General features: G+C 48.8%; 1 protein-coding gene across 3 annotated transcripts in view; it reads left to right on the top strand.

Annotated features, from left to right (window-relative positions):
- Positions 1-446: 446 nt before the first annotated feature.
- Positions 447-18,669, top strand: part of GPATCH2L (G-patch domain containing 2 like) — a 67,266-nt gene continuing 49,043 nt past the window's right edge. For 2 of the 3 annotated variants that reach the window (XM_075531967.1, XM_075531965.1), the window contains exons 1-2: positions 447-537; positions 3,291-3,959. In XM_075531967.1, coding sequence (XP_075388082.1) covers positions 3,301-3,959 — 659 coding nt within the window. In that variant the 5' untranslated portion in view covers positions 447-537; positions 3,291-3,300. The other variant, XM_075531966.1, reaches the window with a different exon arrangement.

Below are 18,669 nucleotides of genomic sequence, written 5' to 3'. Positions count from 1 at the left end.
CAATGCACATGTCACCGCAATGTTGAGCAGCCTCTACTGCAAAGGTATTTTCCCCATAGGTTATTTCAACAACTCTCATAGCTATAAAAGTGACAGAAATAAGAAAATGATCCATTTCCCCCCAACTTTACGTATCCTTTATAAAAGAAAGTCAGCAAGCACTGGTGAGGCCCCGGCCCCTTCCAAGTGCCCAGGTTTCAAAGAAAAGCTCAAAGAAAGGCGAGGCCAATTCGTTGGGGGCCTTCCTCCCACTGATACCTTAGCCCAAGAAAAGCACCGGCTGCCATTCATCTCTCCTGGTCTCGTCCAGCCCCGCCCAGCGTCCCTGTGGCCCCGCCCTCAGCGGGGCGGAAGTGGGCGCGCCCGCGGGGCGGAAGAGCTACATTGGGGGCGGTCCTTTCTGAGCCCGTCAATCCCTCCCACTCTGTTTCCGCCCCGCCCCTCCGGCTCAGACCGGAAATGAGGTCAGCGAGGGAAACCCCGGCGGGGAGACTCGGCCCCCACAGCGGCGGCTGGAGTAGGCGGTTGCAGCAGCCGGTAAGGGGGAGGAGAGGGATAAGCGGGTCGGGGTTCGGGGGGGCCAGCGCCCGCGGAGATCAGGTGTTCGGGCCGCCGGCGACCGGGTAGGGGTGCCATGGGGCCGCGGGGGGCGGCAGGAGGTACAGTGGTGGTAGGGCCTTGCTTTTCAGGGCCCATCGCCCCCATCCCAGGGGGTAAGGCTAGGGCTGCCGCCGCGGCGACAGTCCCCTCTTCTCCTCTCACCATTCCTGCCCTTTCGGGCCAACGGCAGCGAGAGGACTTGCTGTTCCGCGGCGTGGTGGCCTTCCCTACCCTTCGAGGACCGGTCAGGGCGTGGGGAGAGCCCCCCAATACGCGTCTCCTCACGTCTGTGGCCATGCTACCATCCCCGAGCAGGGAGGGCCGTCAGCCACCAGAACTTGCCTCGGGCAGCGTCGGACCTAGCACGGTTGACCCTTGCCTCTCCTGGAGAGCCCAGCTGCGAAGCTGCCCGCCTGCTTCCCCGCCCTCGCCCTTCACCTTGCCTCTGCCTCCCTGGGCACTTGCTGGCCACCAGCTTCCTGTTCCTTTCCGCGCGTGACTCAGACGGGCTCACTTCTCCCCGGGGGTCCGCGCCGAGTGCGCCCCCAGGGAGACTGGAAGTGAGGGGGAGCAGGGTTCCCATTGACCAGCCCGGGAGCTTTCTTGGCAGGGAAGGCTTCTAGACAGGCTCTCCATTAGAAGTTGTTCGGTTCACTTTGCCCCACGTTAAAGTTTCTACGATTCGGCCCGTGTTTTAACAGTAGGACTGAATTCGGGAAATAGAGGTGGGTATGTTGTCCCCACCTGTTTAGCTCATTTGGGTTCGAGGGACAGTTGTTTCCCAAACGTCCATCCTGGCGTTTTGAAAAAAAACGCTCCCTGTGAATTAAGGGGATGTGGTCCCTCTGTGGGTGAGCCTCTTGACACTTGGGGAAGTTCTGTTTGGCTGGTTGTTTTGGAATTAGATTGCGCCCGCAGATGTAGCCGAGAGGCCAGCAGCCTGGTTTCCTGCCGTTGAATTCATTGGCATAGGGACAGCATGAGAATAGGCCCCAGAAAAACCTTTGCAAGAGGTAAACTGCATGCACCGAAATAGGGTTTTAAGCGCTCATTTGGTTCTGAAGTTGTTTGGGTTTAACAAGGGCGAGGGGAAAGTTGATCGTTTATTGTGTACATAAATAGCCCTGGTGATGTCATCGTTATGAGCAGGGTTGTGATCGTCATGGTCGGCAGTTGGAAACCACTAGCGGCTCTGAAGGAGAAAGAAAGGCTGACCATCTACCCCAGTCAACAGTTTCAGCCTGTGAAACCCACAGGGGGCCACTGAGTCAGCAACTGACTGTGGCAGTGAGGTTTTTGTTTTTGTTTAAATAAGTAGTTGTTGGACACATTGTGTTAACTGTTTCCATTTAAAAGGGGGTTTTGAAATTCCGCTCCTGCTGCTTGCATCCCCTGAAGACTCGACTCTGCAGTGACTCCTGAAACTGGATGGTTTAAGGAGAATGAGTAGGAAAATGGAACCTGTCGGGAAGTGGTTAGCCAAAAATCTAGAGGGTCTACCTAGGGCCAGATTACCCAAAGAGCAAGGTAAGCATGCACTTACTGGTGCTTACTTGGTTTCAGTGAACAGCTTCATGTAAGCAAGCTCAAGTAAATCAAAATCATGTGAAACTTTACTCTAGATTTGTAAGTAAGCACAAGTAAGCCTTTGTTTACTCTGCTTACTGGGTACTCCATCCCTGGCAGGGAGTATAGATTTGAGAAGAGGCTTTGATTTCCTCTAGGAAGGCGCTATGGGGTTGGGAGAGAGACAGATGCCAGACAGGCCTAGAAGTAGAATTGTTGATGTGGGGGAACAATATGAACTTGATCACTGCAGAGTGGTAAGTAAGCACAGGTGAGCCAGAGCTTACCTTCCTTATTGAGTAATCCAGCCCTGGCTCCACCCGGTCCCCGTTTTCTGGCCTCAGTAATTTCCTGTCTTTGTGTGATTGTGCGCTACTAAAGCAGTGAATTAGGCTGATGGCTGAGTTTAGTTTTGGAGAGACGAGGAGAAGAGCCTAAGAGTTTTTATTAATTATTTTAAAAGCATATAAACCGCCCTCTGTAAGATGCTGGGCATGGTTACCAGGTGGCACCTGGACCAGAATGGGTGTAAATTCGGCTCTTCTCCATTCTGCATACAAACCTGGGGTACCACAGAGGCCTGGGGCACTGAGGCTGCAGGCAGTCCTCGGGAGAGGGTGGCCTTCAGTTGTCTTCCTCCCCTTACCACGGGCATTCTCCCCAGTGACCGGGCCCCACCACAGCCAGGCCTCTGCCCATTCTCAGTACTTGTGGCGAGACCCAGTGTTTTTCTGCCCCTCTCTGATTAGATTGCCTCCGATCATTTTGGATCTCATTGTCCTGTAATTTTATCACAGGCTTAATTGGAGAACAAGGGGACGATCTTGTCCCTTGAGTTCTGTGCTCTTGTCCGCTAATCTTCTTGCTGTCACCTGGGAAGTGTCAGCACTGTGAGTGTGGTTCAGACGGCGCATGGTGACTCCAGGCCTCTAACAAGGGCCAGAGGCCTGTGTACAGTGGTGTAGGGTACACGGGTGGGAGGAACAGGATGTCACTGTGGCCGTCTGGAGGGGCGGCTTGCTTTCCTGTGGGCAGGGTGGACGTGACAGCCCTGCGACTATTGCTGGCTCGCATTGCCCTAAGCGGTCAGTTCTATTCAGGCGCCTCTTCTTCTGTTTTGGCAGCTGTGGCCTCATGGATGAGCTGGTCCACGACTTGGCCTCAGCCTTGGAGCAGACATCCGAGCAGAGTAAGCTCGGTGAGCTGTGGGAGGAGATGGCGCTGAGCCCGCGGCAGCAGAGGCGGCAGCTTCGGAAACGGAGAGGTCGGAAGCGCCGGTCAGACTTCGCTCACCTGGCGGAGCACACCTGCTGCTACAGTGAGGCCTCGGAGTCCAGTCTGGATGAGGCCACCAAGGACTGCCGAGAGGTGGCTCCCGCCACCAACTGCAGTGACTCCGATGACACCATGGTAGCCAAACGGCACCCAGCTCTCAACACCATCAAGACCAAGCAGCATTCCTGGCACGAATCTGACTCCTTCACGGAAAACGCACCTTGCCGACCGCTCAGGCGCCGGCGGAAAGTGAAGCGGGTGACCTCGGAGGTGGCGGCCAGCCTTCAGCAGAAGCTCAGGGTGTCAGATTGGAGCTACGAGCGGGGCTGCAGGTTCAAGTCCGCCAAGAAGCAGCGTCTTTCTCGCTGGAAGGAGAACAGCCCCTGGGCCGCCTCCGGCCACGGGCTGTGCGACTCAGCCGAGAACAGGACTTTCCTGGGCAAAGCTGGCAGGAAGGAAAGGATGGAGTGTGAAGCTGATGAGCAGAAGCAGGGCTCTGATGAGAACATGTCAGAATGGTGAGACCCCCCTTAACGAGGCTCAGGTTTTCCCAGTTAGTTTGGTTTAGCCGAAGGGCAAACCTACGGGCTTGATGCACCCGCCTTTCCTGATCACCCACTGCTGGGACACTGCCTTTGTAGCCCCCTTTGTCTCCAGATTTTAAAAGTGCCATCTGTGAATTTCTTTCCCAAGTCAAGCAGGCTACCTGTCTATAGGAACACATTTATTTCTAGAATAATTTGAAAATGTGTTTGCTTTTACAATTAACGGGGCATTCTTTTCATGCCACGCAGTCTGCACATAGCTACTTGTCCTGTAGAACCAAGATCCTGGCAGAGGCTGGGGTGGAAGTATGCGTGCGAGAGACAGTGCTGGGGCTGGGCACATGGAGTTTGTAAAAACTTCCCTAAGTAGGCTGGCTGCTCCTTAGATACTAGTGTGCGTTGTTCTGTCCTCTGCTACCTGAACTGTGTCTGCATTGAGGATGTGCAGTGGCTGACAGTCAGCTCCTTTAGTGTGTACCGGGTGGGCGCAAGCCTGAGCAACACTAACTGCCCGTGTAAAATGTCAGCGGAGGATTTGGTAACTCTCCAGTCACAGGCCTGGGAACACTGATACTCTCAGTTGATACTTCTGGATTATTGTTAATATTAACCTATGCTATGCTTCTCAGTGTGAGGGCTTTTGGTGTTTTGGATGGGACCGTTCTTTGTGTCAAGAAGTACCCCCACCCATCACAGGACATTTAGTATCTCTACACTGGGCGTCCTCAAACTACGGCCGGCGGGCCACATGTGGCCCCCCCGGGTGTTTTTGCCCATTTGTTTTTTTACTTCAAAATAGATATGTGCCTAGGAATTTGTTCATAGTTTTTTTTAAACTATAGTCCAGCCCTCCAACAGGTCTGAGGGACAGTAAACTGGCTCCCTGTTTAAAAAGTTTGACGACCCCTGCTTACACTGCCCCCCTCTGTTTCCTCCCCTAAATCATTCCCTTGCATCAGCCCCGATACCCCGGTACCAGAATGTTCCTCTGCTTGAGAACCATTGTCTGTGAGAATTGGGTTCCTCGGGCCTGCTTTGTTTTCCTCGGTCTTCAAGTTTTCAGCCTTTGATGGGGTGCAGTCTTTCCACTTCCTGCTTGCTCTCTATTCGTGGAAAGATTTGGGTTTTCCTTCTTTGACAGGTGAAGGTTAGGTTCTGGCTTTTGCAGGTTTTCCTGGGCAGGTACAACCAGTTCTGTTCTGAGTGGTAAGTCAGTTCTGACATAAGTGGAATATACCTTTAAATAAAAAGAAATTTCTTTGCTATTGTGTTTTATTGTCAGCATCTTTACAATCATACCATTGCACATGGAGTGACTATCTAAGAAGGGTGTCATTCGAGAATGACGTGCTGTGACAGGCTCTGTAGTACATGGTATTACAGGACCAAAAACTCACTGTTGCTGAGTGTATTCTGACTGATAGTGGCCGGGTAGAGCTGCCCCCCTGTGAGTTTCTGAGATGGTCCCTCTTTAGAGGAGTAGAAAGCCGCCTCTTTCCCCCAGGAGCGGGGCAGCTGGTGGTTTGAAAATTGCTGACCTTGAGGTTAGCGGCCCAACTGCGTGGCGGTAGATGTAAACTAACACAAGCAGAACAACCCGATGGCTGTAGGTGCGGTTTCTTGTCACTCAGATCGCTCTGTGAGTACAGTGGACGTTGGAGACTACCAGGTAACGTGCATTAGTTAACATCACCACTGTGTGTGCTGCACAGGCTCCTGGTAGCCCAGCGGGGAAAGCTCTTGGCTGCGAGCCATAAAGGCAGTCCCTCTGTGGGAGAGAGGTGTGCAGAATGTCTGCCTATGACACCTGTGGGGCAGTTGATTCTGTTGGCCACCAGGACTCGATGGCCAGGCTTTGTTTTATTTTTGCTTCTGGTCTGGTAGGCACTGCGCTGCCTATTGAACAAGTGCTCTTCTTGAAAGCCCACAACTTCACTGTGTGGTCGGGCTCACCACTGGCATTCATGGAAGTGGCACGGAGGGAGTGTATGTAAGTTGCCCAAGGTCACCCAGAAGCAAAGCGGGAGCTCAGACCTGCTTCCAAAGCTCACCTTTGCCACCGTGCCTTGCTGCCCTCCATAACTGCCTCTTCCAAGACTGTTTTTCTCTCTGCGCTTTCAAACTTGAGAGCATATGACCTCCCCGAGGACTTCGGTTCTGCTGAAGTTTGTCTGCAAACACAGAGACACAAATCTCAGGGCACTGGGGGGGGGGGGGCGTGGCAGCCCTGGGAAAGGCGGTGAGGGCTCTGTGTCCGCCCCTGGCCGCAGGGCTTCATCACCGCTCTTCTCTTTCTCTTCCTGAACCTCGGACACCTGCCTGCAGAAAGAGAGGTAGGCCTTTCATGAGGCTGTCCCCGTGCCTACATTCCAGTGCCCGTTGACCTCATTTTTATGGACAGGGAAAGCCGGGCCCTGTCAGAGAGGGAAAGCTCAAGTAGTTCCCATTAGAACGAGTGTGGAGAAGTGGCCGGGCTGCCTCCAGTCCTACGAGAAGCGAAGCACAGGGAGACCTGGGGAGGGGTGGGGAGGCAAGGCAGGCCCGGCCCACCGAGTTCTGGTTCCACTGCTTTTGCCCTCTTAACCCCAGGTTCTAATCTGGCCTGGTGTGCCAAGGTCATTTCCCCACCCAGCCTACACATGTATCCAGAAATACCAATCTTCTTGCTCTTGAGAGGTGATTTTTGGTGGGATCTTGTGGGTGTTTCATCCCATTTCTTGTTAAAAAGGTAACATCAATGGTGTGTGTCAGAGATTGTCTGCTCCAAGGTAACAGCCCAGGGACCCCTCCCAGCACCAGCCAGCATTGTAGGTGGAAGGCCCTTCCGTCTCCTGTTCCCTCCTGTCCGGAACACATTTATTGCCCTGGCCATCCAGGCTGTAACACTGGAAGCCTGGAGACGTGGAGTTGGCAGGAATTCTGACGAGATGCTGACCCTTGCCCAGTGCAGGAGGCCTAACTGCACAGCTTGGCTGGCCCCCTCCTGTGACACAGCACCCGAGTTCTTTGGTCACGTGCATTCCAGAGGCCCAGTGGCTGTGAAGAGATACTGGGTTGAGAAGTATGACTGGCAGAATGAGAATGTTCTTCTTCAGAATCTTTTTAGTATTTAGGAGCTCCTCATTCCCCTGAACGTGTGTAAATTCATTTGTTGATACAATTTCAAATTTATTCCCTCACCCCCACCCAAAAATCCACCCTGTGGGGAAAAACGGGTCATTGTTATTCTGTGACTGCATGTTATTATGTTCAGCTTCTCAGCAGTAACATAGGAAGAAAATCCTTTAATCTTCAAGCTGTTCCCTGTTATTCAGTGCTCCTTGTAATGGAAGCATTGACGTTCATTTAAGCAGATAATAGTTTTTGATTTGGATATTATAGGCTGTAAGTGCATTCTATCCAAAAGGTTCTACCTCCCCCCCCCCACCCCAGCTTTTTCTTTTTGTTTAAACGCTTCTTTCCATTAAAAGAAATAACCCTCTTTTTTCATTCTTTCTTGAATTGACCTGGATGTGTCACAGGTGGGACCTCATTTTTTGGTCAGTATTAGCAAAAGTTGTCAAGAGTATATGCTCCAGCTTGGGAAACTATTTTAAGATGACATTGACCATTTTAGTCTGGTCAAAGCATGTGTTAGCATGTAAAAGCATGTATTAGGTGTTTCGTTGAGGAAATATTTGTCCTAAGGAGCTTTATTTCTAGTTTCCTTAACTGTGCTCTTTTGTTCACTAAGCAGGTGGTAGTTTTAAGCTTGTTGTTGGGTGTCATCAAGGCAGTTCTGAGCCACAGGGACCCTCTGCCCAACAGAACAAAATACTGCCTGGTCCTACGCCATCCTTGCAGTCGTTCCTTTGCCGGGGCCCATGGATGCAGCCCCTGTGTCAGTGCATCGCCCTCTTTACCACGCATGCCGTCCTTCTCCAGGGACTGATCACATGTCCTGCTAACAAGTCCAAAGTATGTGAGACGAAGTCTTGCCTTTCTTGCCTCTGAGAGCATTCTTGCTGTGCTTGTTCTGAGCCAGATTTGTTGGGTCTTTTGGCAGTCCACGGTACTTTCCAGTATTCTCCCCAGCACCATAATGCAAATGCATAGATGATTCTTCACTTTTCCTGATTCAGTGTCCAACTCTCACATGCATATGAGATCATTGAAAAAAAAAATACCATGGCCTGAGTTAGGTACACCTTAGTCCTCAAAGTAAACATGCTTGCTTTTCAATACTGTTTTTTCCCTCCCTTCTTTCTGTTGTTCTATTCTGCATCAGCCACGCCCTCACGAGCCTTGAGGCACTGTGAGTGATGATGCCAGTTGTTTTTCTAAGTCTGTAAGACATGCAAACTGTTGTTTTAAGGGGGTTCCCTGGTATGTGTGTATGAATCGTCCAAAATGGAACAACTCACTTGTCAAGTGGCTTTCTGCTGAGGGCCATGCAGATTGTCTGCCCAGCAGCCCTGAGTTCAGCAGCTGGCTTCTGCCCGAGTCTGCACTACCGTCATTCCTTTGTCCCCCAGGAAGGGAGTTGAGCACCTTTTTCTTTGCTAAGTGACTTGCTCTGCGGATGGCCTGAAGTCACAGTAATGTGATGTATTAGAGGCCGATCTCACAGGAAAGGAAACAGTCCCTTCTCCTGTGGAAGGCAAGTGACAGAGATAGAGTGCCAAGCCCCCCTCCCTTTGCCAGCCCAAGCTGACCTTCTACAGCCCCTTGGTGCCTCTTGTTTTCTTATTTTTATAGAAAATCAATATCTTTTCTGACACAAACAATAGCTCAGAAGCAAGAATAAATGGGGAGAGTGGAGATCTCTGTCCATCACCTCACTTGAACTCCCCCAAACTCTTTAATTATGAGTGTGCTGTGCTCCAGGTGTTTGCGACAGTGAAATTGCTAAATGAGGACCATTTTAACCAAAGATTGGGTGATCAATAACTCTCTATAGCAGTAGCTTGTTGGATCAATAGCATTCATTATTTCATGGTTAAGGTAAGTAGCCTCCTTTGCAAGTGGAGGCCATTAATCAGGGGTTACTGGAGCTGTGGAGACGAATGCATGTGGTGGGCCGAGGATGCTGTGTTCTGTAAGCAGGCATGCTGACTGAGCGCTTACTCACGAGAGTGTTTTCCTTCCTGTAAAGAGAAACAGGCTCAGACATTCACAGGGCAGTTCTGCCCTGTCCTATAGGGTCACTAGGGGTTGGCACCGACTCCGTGGCAGATGGCAGTGCTGCACCTGGGCGGGACTCAGAGAGCTTCGGTCTAGGTCCTACACCTCTGTCTTTGGAGTCAAGTGAAGAAGACCCCTTGGGGGAGTGGGGAGTGGATGTTAAGCAATTGCATTTGAAGGTCTGCCTCTTGGAACAGGTCCTTGTGTGAAGCTAATGGTTTGTCCTTCCCCCAAAACTCACTGCCATTGAGTCTATGCCAACTCATAGCGACCCTATAGGACAGGGTCGAACTGCCCCTGTGGGTTTTTGAGACAGTAACTCTTTAGGGGAGTAGAAAGCCCCATCGTTCTCCTGGGGAGGGGTTGGTTTGTAACTGCTGACCTTGTAATTATTAGCCCAGTGCCATCAGGGCCCTGTCCCTCAACCACTAACCAAAATGTTGACCAGGTAGCCACACCCCGCAGTGCTGTGTGAGAAAGGCCTGGTGATCTGGTTGCATCCAGACACAGCCAAGAAAACCCGAGGAGCTCAGTGCCACATGGGGTTGCCGTGAGTCAGAGCCAACTTGAAGGCACTGGGTTTGGTTTGGGTTTTGATTTGCTCTGTTAAAGGAGTCAGTCTCTGGAAAGAAATGTTAGAATTATTTTGTATGGTTCCGGAGGAGGGAACTAGGAAGAGTCATTAGAAATTACAGAGAGTGAATTGTTGCCTCAATACATAACACAACAATCTGAAAATGAGAGCTCCCTATTATTAAGTCAGGTCCCTATTATTAAGTCGGGATTGAGTTGGTGGCAGTGAGATGGTTTTGTTCTCTCTCTCTTTTTAAGATGAAGAACATTGTTCTATCACGTAGTGAGTCTAGGTCGCTGGAGGTATTCAGCACAGCTTGTGTTACTGATTGGGGTCACTGTCGACTTGAGAGGGTCACGTTCAGTAACTTCTAATGTCTCTAGCAACAAACACTGAGGTTCTGCCATTCTTGTGTCCTAACTGACCTACCTTATTTAGAAAGGAATCCACAAACAGCCTCGACTGAGGCTGATCCACTTGGAAACATACTCGTGAGAACATAAAGTATTACAAACTCACCTCATCAACCATCCACCTGCGCCGAGCTGTCCGCAGACTCCACAGCTGATGGAACGGACCAGAGGCTGGGAATGGGGGTCCCGTGGCAGTGCCTCGCCTGCCTCAGGTGGATAGCAAGGTCCTTCCTTCCTTCCTTCCTTCCTTCCTTTCTTCCTTCCTTCCTTCCTTCAAGTCCGACCTTGGCTCCGAAATATGGCATCTCAGTCAGAACATCGGGCAGCTGAAGCTGGCTCAGGGCAGTGGAGCCTTCCTTTCCTACTCCGTACCTTTCCGTTTCTGTGGACCGGCAGGCTGTCTGTTGGATGAGGTGGGAAAGCACTTGGATGGGATTGGGGCGTGGGAGAGGGGGCAAAAGGGGGCCTTAGGCCAGGTTTTCTATGTAGGTTTGTGCCTGCACAAGCAGGAGGCATTCACAACTATTGAGTCCTTCACGCATCATTGGTGAGGTTCCAAAGACCAGGCCGTTAGCAGCAATCAGAGTCATGAGAAAATGGAGGTTTTCCGGTAGTTTTCAGACCATCCATTTGTCTGACTTGCAGATTCAGGACATGGGACCACAGGCACAGCTCAGACTGGCTGGTGTGTCCCTCACTGGGGCCGCCAGTCCAGCGGTGGGGGCCTCTGGGGAGAGGGGGCCCGGAGGAGATGCAGCTGGACGAGGCAGGGCTGTATGACTGGAGGGGCCATGGCTTCCCCACCTGCCCTTCCTCTGGGCTGGCTCTCAGAGCTGCTTCCCAGCACCACTCCCACCTGCCAGCTCTGTGGTCACCATCCTGGGGCAGGCCTGAGTACCTGTCCCCAGTCCCACCCAGGTGGCCCACTTTGGCTCATGTAGGGATGCCATTAAACTGGCAGACATATCTTCCAAACACCCTCTCCCATGCTTCTTTCTTTTCCTCCCCTCCTCAGTTTTGCGCTGCAGGGCCCCAGGCCTCACAGAAGCTGCGAACCCTGAACAGGTTCCTCTTGGTTTGGGTGGTGTTTGTGCATCTTCCCGGAAACCATGATGGGTGTGGGGGGGGCATGCAGCAACTGGATGTGGTGACCCCTTTAGCAGGCAGGGGTAGAGGGCATAGAGTTGCAGGGCTTAGCTTCCGGGACGAGGTGCAGCTGTGCCCGCTCTACCATGGCCTCGTCACTACCCAGCACAGTCAGATAGATTTTTACTACAGTCGGCTCACAAGGTGGTTGACAGACGAGGAGTAGACGCATTACTGACATGGGCAGAGAAGCAAAAGCGCTCTCGGTAGTCCCCTCGGGAGATCCCAGTGTCTGCATACTGCTGTTCACTGCAGACTCCAGGAGTGGGGTGGAATGACACAGCGAAAGTCAGGAAACCCAATCCCCAAGCTGTACTAGTCTGGTGACTCTGCACACTCCTGGCCAGAACTCAACCTGAGAACGAGGTTACCCACACATAGCCAAGGGGCTGGCCAACAGGGCCTGGGGCGATGGGAACACACACCACCTCTGTGGTGAATTCTATTGGAGTAACCGGTTCTCTCCTGGAGACTGGGGAAGTTCTGCAGAATCAGGGCAGATCACTCAGAATGTGCAGAGGACAAACCTCCTTTGAAAATGATTGCCCTGCAAAGATTGAATGCAAAGATGTATGGAAGAAAAACATTTTAGAAATCCTATTCAGGTTGCAAGGAGATTAATCACCATGAAACAGACAGCAAAAGTGCCAGGAGAGGAAGATGACTGGGAAAAAGAACACAGCAGCCCAGGAGGAAGATTTGTGGGAAGGTAAAAATGTAATTGCAATATTAAAAAGGACACATTTTTGCGCAGAAAATTGAGTTGATGAGCCCTCCCCCAATGCAGAGAGGAGTGAGAAATGAGAGATGATGGTGGATCTGGGGGGCGGAGGGCAGAACCCTCGTCTGTCAGTATGTGAGAAAGTGCTCCTCAGGTGGAAATCAAAGTTCAGAACAGAAGAATTAAAAAATTATAACCGAAGAGGGGAAGTATTTCCAAGTAGAAAAAGCTGAGGACAAATTTAAGAGGGCAAAGACCTCTCGGGAGACAGATCCTGCTGATATTTTGCCTCCTGTGTCTGCGCTGAGCGGAGGCGGTTGCTGGAGTTGGAATAAGTTGGAATTGACGCAGCAGAGGGAAACACATCCAGTCCGGCCGTCCTCACAGTCATTCTTATGTGGATCCCATCTGTCAGTCCACCTCTTTCTCTGCCCCTCTGCTTTTTCAAGCAGGATGTCTTTCCCCAGGGACCGGTCTCTCCTGATAACACCCGCAGGACGTGAGATGAAGTCTCACCATCCTGGCTGCTAGGGAGCATTCTGGCTGCACTTCTTCCAAGACAGATTTGTTGTTTTGACAGTCCTGGTACTGTCAATATTCTTTGCCAGCCCCGTAACTCAAACACATCGCTTCTTCTTTGGTCTTCCTTATTCAATATCCAACTTCCACGTGAGTTTGAGGCCATTGAAAAGGCCCTGGCGTGGGCTAGGTGTGCTTTAGTCTTTGAATTAACATCCTTGCTTTTCAACACTTTAAAGTGTTCTTCTGCAGCAGATTTACCCAAGACAGTGCGTTCTTTGATTTCTTGACTACTGCTGCCAAGAACATTGATTTTGGATCCAAGCAAGACAAAATCCTCCACCACTTCCATCTTTTCTCCATTTATCATGATGTTACCTATTTGGTCCCCTTGTGAAGACTTTGGTCTTTATGCTGAGTTGTCCTCCATACTGCATACTGCATTCTGGATCTTCAGCAGCAGGTGCTTCACGTCCTCACTTTGAGCCACCAAGGTTGTGTCTTCTGCCTCTGCTAGGTTGTTACCCCAATCTTGATGCCATGTCCTTCCTCACAGAGTCCAGCTTCTCTGATGGTTTTCCCAGCTTACAGATTGAATAAGTGTGGTGAGAGGACATAACCCTGACACCCACCTTTCTCGATTTTAAACCATGCGATCTTCTCTTGTTCTGTTCCCCCACTGCCTCGTGATCCATGCAGGGCTTCCACCTGAGCACACCGCAGTGTTCTGGGATTCCCATTCTTAAAGCTATTCATTGTTTGTTATGATCCACACAGTCAAATGCCTTAGTGTAATTAGTAAAACACAAGTATAAATCTTCTCGGTATTCTCTGCTTTTAGCCAAGATCATCTGACATCGGCAGAGGATATACATCCTATTCTGAATCCAGCTTGAACCTCTGACAGCTCCCTGTCAGTGTACTGCTGCAACCTTCACTGGGTGATCCTTACAGTTTTTGCTGTGTTTGAGCCCACTGTTGTATGGTCAGTCCATCTTGTAGAGGATCTTCCTCTTAGTCTCTGACCTTTAACTTTACCAAGTGTGATGTTATTTTCCAGAAAATGATCCCTCTTGATAACATGTCCAAAGTACATTTGATTTTCTAACTCTGCGCCTTTGTACATACATTATAACTCTTTGTCTTCTTGAGCCGCCTTTGAAACCTGTTCAGCTCCTTTACTTCATCATTTCTTCCATTCACTAGCTATTCTACTCTCCAGAGCAAGTTTTAGAGTCTCTTGCTCCAAAACACACGCATCCATTTTGGTTTTGTCTTTATAATGACCTTTTGCTTTCTTTATGTATGATATTCTTTTTTTTTCTTTTCTTCTTTTACATTTTATTAGGGACTCATACAACTCTTACCACAATCCATACATATACATACATCAATTGTATAAAGCACATCCATACATTCCCTGCCCCAATCATTCTCAAGGCATTTGCTCTCCACTTAAGCCCCTTGCATATGTATGATATTCTTGATGTTATCCCACAACGCATCTCATCCTCAGTCATGAGTATTCAGTACATCAGATCTATACTTTGTGGACTTACTTGAATTCAGTTTCATCTTGAACTTGCATATGAGCCATTGATGATGTGTTCCACCATCAGCCCCTGACCTTATTCTAGCAATAAGGTGCTTCTCCAATTCCTCTTTCCACAGATGTAGTTGATTTGATTCCCATGGATTCCATTTGACCAGTGAATAGCTGATTAATTTTGCAAAATTCTGTCATATAGTTTCCGGTGTCATTGCTGTCATCAAGGCCCTTCTTTCTCTTTTTTTAAGGCCACTATTTTTCAACTGCTGATCTCTCTTCCTTGCTTCCAGATTTCATATTCCAGTCACCAGTAATTATCTGTGCATTTTAATCACGTTTGATCAATTTCAGACTGAAAAAGTTGGTCACAATCTTCATTTTCTTCATCTTTGGCTTTAGTAATTGGCACATAATTTTGAATAGTCTTCCTTGTTGGCATACGATTATTATCCTATTTCTGAGGGTGCTGTCTTTCAACAAAAGTCTGGAAATGTTCTTTTTGACAGTGAACGTGTTACTGTTCCTCTTGAATTTGTCATTGCAGGCATAGTGAATCATGTGGTTGTCAAAGACCAATGTCGTCCATTTCAGTTCACTAATACCTAAGATACTGATCTTTATGCATATCATTTCATTTTGATGATTTCCAACTTTCCTAGATTCACACTTTATATGTTCCGTGTTGTGAATATTGATGGGTGTTTGCAGCGATGTCGTCTGAATGTGAGTCATGCTATGCTACAGCAAATGTGCAGGTCCTGAAAGCTCTATGTTGTCCCCATCACTCAAATGGACTGGATTTGAGGAGGCAGCTCAATGTTTTCAGTGCCTGCCAACCTCAGGGGCTCCTTCTGTGGTGCTGTAGCAGATCAAGTTTTACTATTGATTGCAAGGATCTCATGGGACGCATGTTTCCAGGCCCTCCTTCCTAGTTTGTCTGAGTCTGGAATCTCTGATGACACTTGTCAACCATGGGGCCTCTGCCGAAATACCAGCGGCATACCTTCTAGTATCCCAGCAATCTACACGCCCCCACTGTACAGCCAACTAACTGATAGCCATGGTAGTGCTTACAGGTGGCTGGGAATGAATGGAGAAAGGATATGGGCTTTGTGATACAGTTAACTTTTACTTTATCTAGGGGAAACTACTCCAACAGAAGAGCATAGCCATGGCAGAGGGGACCTGGTAATGCATGGAGAGCTGGGGGTGGCAAGAGTGTTCTTCAAAGCATCAGATCGTAGATCGTTCCGGCTTTGTGGGCCATATATGTTGTTGCAACTATTCAGCTCTGCAGTTGTAGTTGGCAGGAAGTCCTAAGCAGTATGTAAATGACTCAGCATGACTGTGTCCCCATAAAACTTTATGGATACTAAAATTTGAAGTTTAAAAAAATCATTTTATTAGGGGCTCATACAACTCCTATCACAATCCATACATACATCAATTGTGTAAAGCACATTTGTACATTCGTTGCCCTCATCCTCAAAACATTTGCTCTCCACCTAAGTCCCTGGCATCAGGTCCTCATTTTTTCCCCTTCCTCTCCACTCCTCCCTCCCTCATGAACCCTTGATAATTTATAAATTATTATTTTGCCATATCTTGCTCTGTCCGACGTCTCCCTTCACCCACTTTTCTGTTGTATATCCCCCAGGGAGGAGGTCACATGTAGATCCTTGAAATCGGTTCCTCCTTTCCAACCCACCCTCTCTAGTCACTCCCAGTATTGCCACTCACACCACTGGTCCTGAGGGGATCATCCTCCCTGGATTCCCTGTGTTTCCAGTTCCCATCTGTACCAGTGTACATCCTCTGGTCTAGTCAGACTTGCAAGGTAGGATTCGGATCATGACAGTGGGAGGGTGGGGGGAGGAAGCACTTAGGAACTAGAGGAAGGTTGTATTTTTCATTGTTGCTACATTGCACCCTGACTGTCTTGTCTCCTCCCCAAGACCCTTCTGTAAGGGGTGTCCAGTGACCTACAAATGGGCATTGGGTCCCCACTCTGCACTCCCCCATTCATTCACTATGGCAAAGTTATTTGTTCGTATGATGCCTGATACCTGATCCCTTGACACCTCATGATCACATAGACTGGTGTGCTTCTTCCATGTGGGCTTTGTTGCTTCTGAGCTAGATGGCCGCTTGTTTACCTTCAAGCCTTTAAGAAGACCCCAGATGCTATATCTTTTGATAGCCAGGCACCATCAGCTTTCTTCGCTACATTTAGTTGTTCACCCACTTTGTATTCAGCAGTTGTGTCGGGAAGGTGAGCATCATAGAATGTCAGTTTAATTGAAGAAAGTATTCTTGCATTGAGGGAGTACTTGAGTGGAGGTCCAATGTCCCTCTGCTTCCTTAATACTAACCCTATAAATATATGCACATAGGTCTATTTCCCCATTCTCATGTATAAATATATTTGCATATGTACTTGTCTTTATCTAGACCTCTATAAATGCCCTCTGCCTCCCAGCTCTTTCCTTTGTTTCCTTTGACTTCCCTCCTGTCCCACTATCATGCTCAGTCCCCACTAGGGTTTCAGCCATTCCTCTTAGTTATATTACCCTTGATCATGCCCAACCAGGCCTCCCACACCCTCCTTACCACTGATTTGGATTGCTTGTTCTCTTGTCCCTGGGTTTATTAACACCACTACCTTTCCCCCCACCTCCCATGTCCCCACGAAACTATCAGTCCTGTTGTTTTCTCCTCCAATTGTTCATCCAGCCTATCTTATTTAGACAGACCTGTGGAGATTATAACATGCACAAAAATGAGAGAGTACAACCAAGCAAGAATACACAACAAACCAATGACAAAAGCAAAACAAGAAAGAAAAGTTTGTAGTTAGTTAGTTCAAGGATTGTTTGTTGGCCTTTAGGAGCGTTTTCCAGTCCAGTCTGTTGGGGAACCATGCCCTGGCCCCAAAGTCCACCTTCAGCATTCCCTGGGTACCTCGCCACTCCATTTCTTTACTGTTCTGTTGCACCCCCTGGTATGGCGGGATCCGATCGGGTGCAGTTCCCACACTGTGTCTCCAGTGTTATCCCCTGTAGGGCTATGGGTCAGCGAGGGATGTCATATCTCATAGCGGGGCCAGCCATGTAGTCCTCTCTGTCGACTGGCTTCTCTAATTGGGAACATTGACCTGCTGGCCTGGTGGGCCATGATGTGCTCCATTCTCTCCTTCTCCCCCTTCATCTGCTCCCATGTGCTCTGATCAGATATATCCCTCTTCCAGAGCTGTAGATTCAGTGCCGTCCTTTGAAATACATTCTTTTGAGGGGAGGGACAGGTGTCCACTTAGTAGTTGGTGTTGGGGCCACCCCCCAGACCTCTCTACTGGTTCCCTGCTCCATGCTGGCATGTTGCATTCACATCTTGGAGCACCAGGTTGAAGTCTGGTCCCTCTTTCCCTGTGGAGACACAACAATACTCTCCCCTTGGGTGGGTTAGTGCCCTGTGCCCCTGCTACCCTTTTCTTTATTATTATTATTTTGTTTTTCCTTTCCTCACCTCCTTTTTAATTGTCTACCATGTGTATCCTGTATTTGGTCTGGTCTCTGCCATATTACCTGGTCATCACCCCAGGAATGTTTGTATACCATAGCTTTCCCCCTATGCCCCTTTTGCCTTAAAAAAAATTTTTTTTAAAGCTTACCTCAGCAGCCTTTCAAGTCTTTCTATATTTAAGTCAATGCTATCTTGAGGTCTGTTTTCTTTTTGTTTCCCTCTACGTGAGGTTGTTCTATGTGGTGGTCTCTTATTTATGCTTGGTGAGTGTTCTTCTGCCCATACTGGGTCGGCAAGGATCTTTTGTAGGGCTGGGTTTCTTTTAACACATTCTTTGAGTTTTTCCTTGTCTGGGAAGACTCTTACTTCTCCATCTATCTTCATCGATAATTTGGCTGGGTAGAGTATTCTTGGTAGAGTATTGCATTATTTTCCTTCAATTTTTAGAATATGTTACTCCACTCTTGCTTCTTGTTAATAGTTTTCTGCTGATAGGTCTGAGCATATTCTTTTTTGGGAACCTTTATATGTGATTGCTTATTTTTCCCTAGCTGCTCTCACGATTTTCTCCTTTTCCTCAAAGTTGGATAATTTAACTATTATGTGCCTTGGTGACTTCTTGGGATTCAGTCTAGCTGTGTCCATTCAGCCTCCTGAATGCCTGGTTTTCATTCATTTAGCTGGGGAAGTTTTCCTCCAAGAATTCTCTCACTATTGTTGCAGATGACTTCTTTGTTGTGTCTTACTCTGGTAAGCCAATAATTCTAATGTTGTTCTGCTTCATAGCCTCAGACATAGCTCTTAGGTTTTCTTCAGCTTCTCTGATGATCTTATTAGATTTTTGTTTGCCTTTGTTAAAGTCTGCTTGGCTGTCCTCCAAGTCACTGATGTGGTTCTCTGATTCCTCCAGTTGCTTCTCAAGGTTCGTGAGTCTGTTACTGGTTTTTGTTATCTCCTCCCTAAGCTCTTGTATTTCTCTTTGGTTTATGGCTTTTACCTCTTCTAGCATTTCATCCTATTCTGTATTTCCCTCATATCCTTTATGACTCCAAGTAGCATTCTGAGAATTTCTGTGGCAG

Source organism: Tenrec ecaudatus, chromosome 14 (assembly GCF_050624435.1).
Source record: "Tenrec ecaudatus isolate mTenEca1 chromosome 14, mTenEca1.hap1, whole genome shotgun sequence".
NCBI classification, from domain to species: domain Eukaryota; kingdom Metazoa; phylum Chordata; class Mammalia; order Afrosoricida; family Tenrecidae; genus Tenrec; species Tenrec ecaudatus.
The sequence above is the reverse complement of the archived record's forward strand: the minus strand, read 5'-3'. Positions and strand labels throughout refer to the sequence as shown.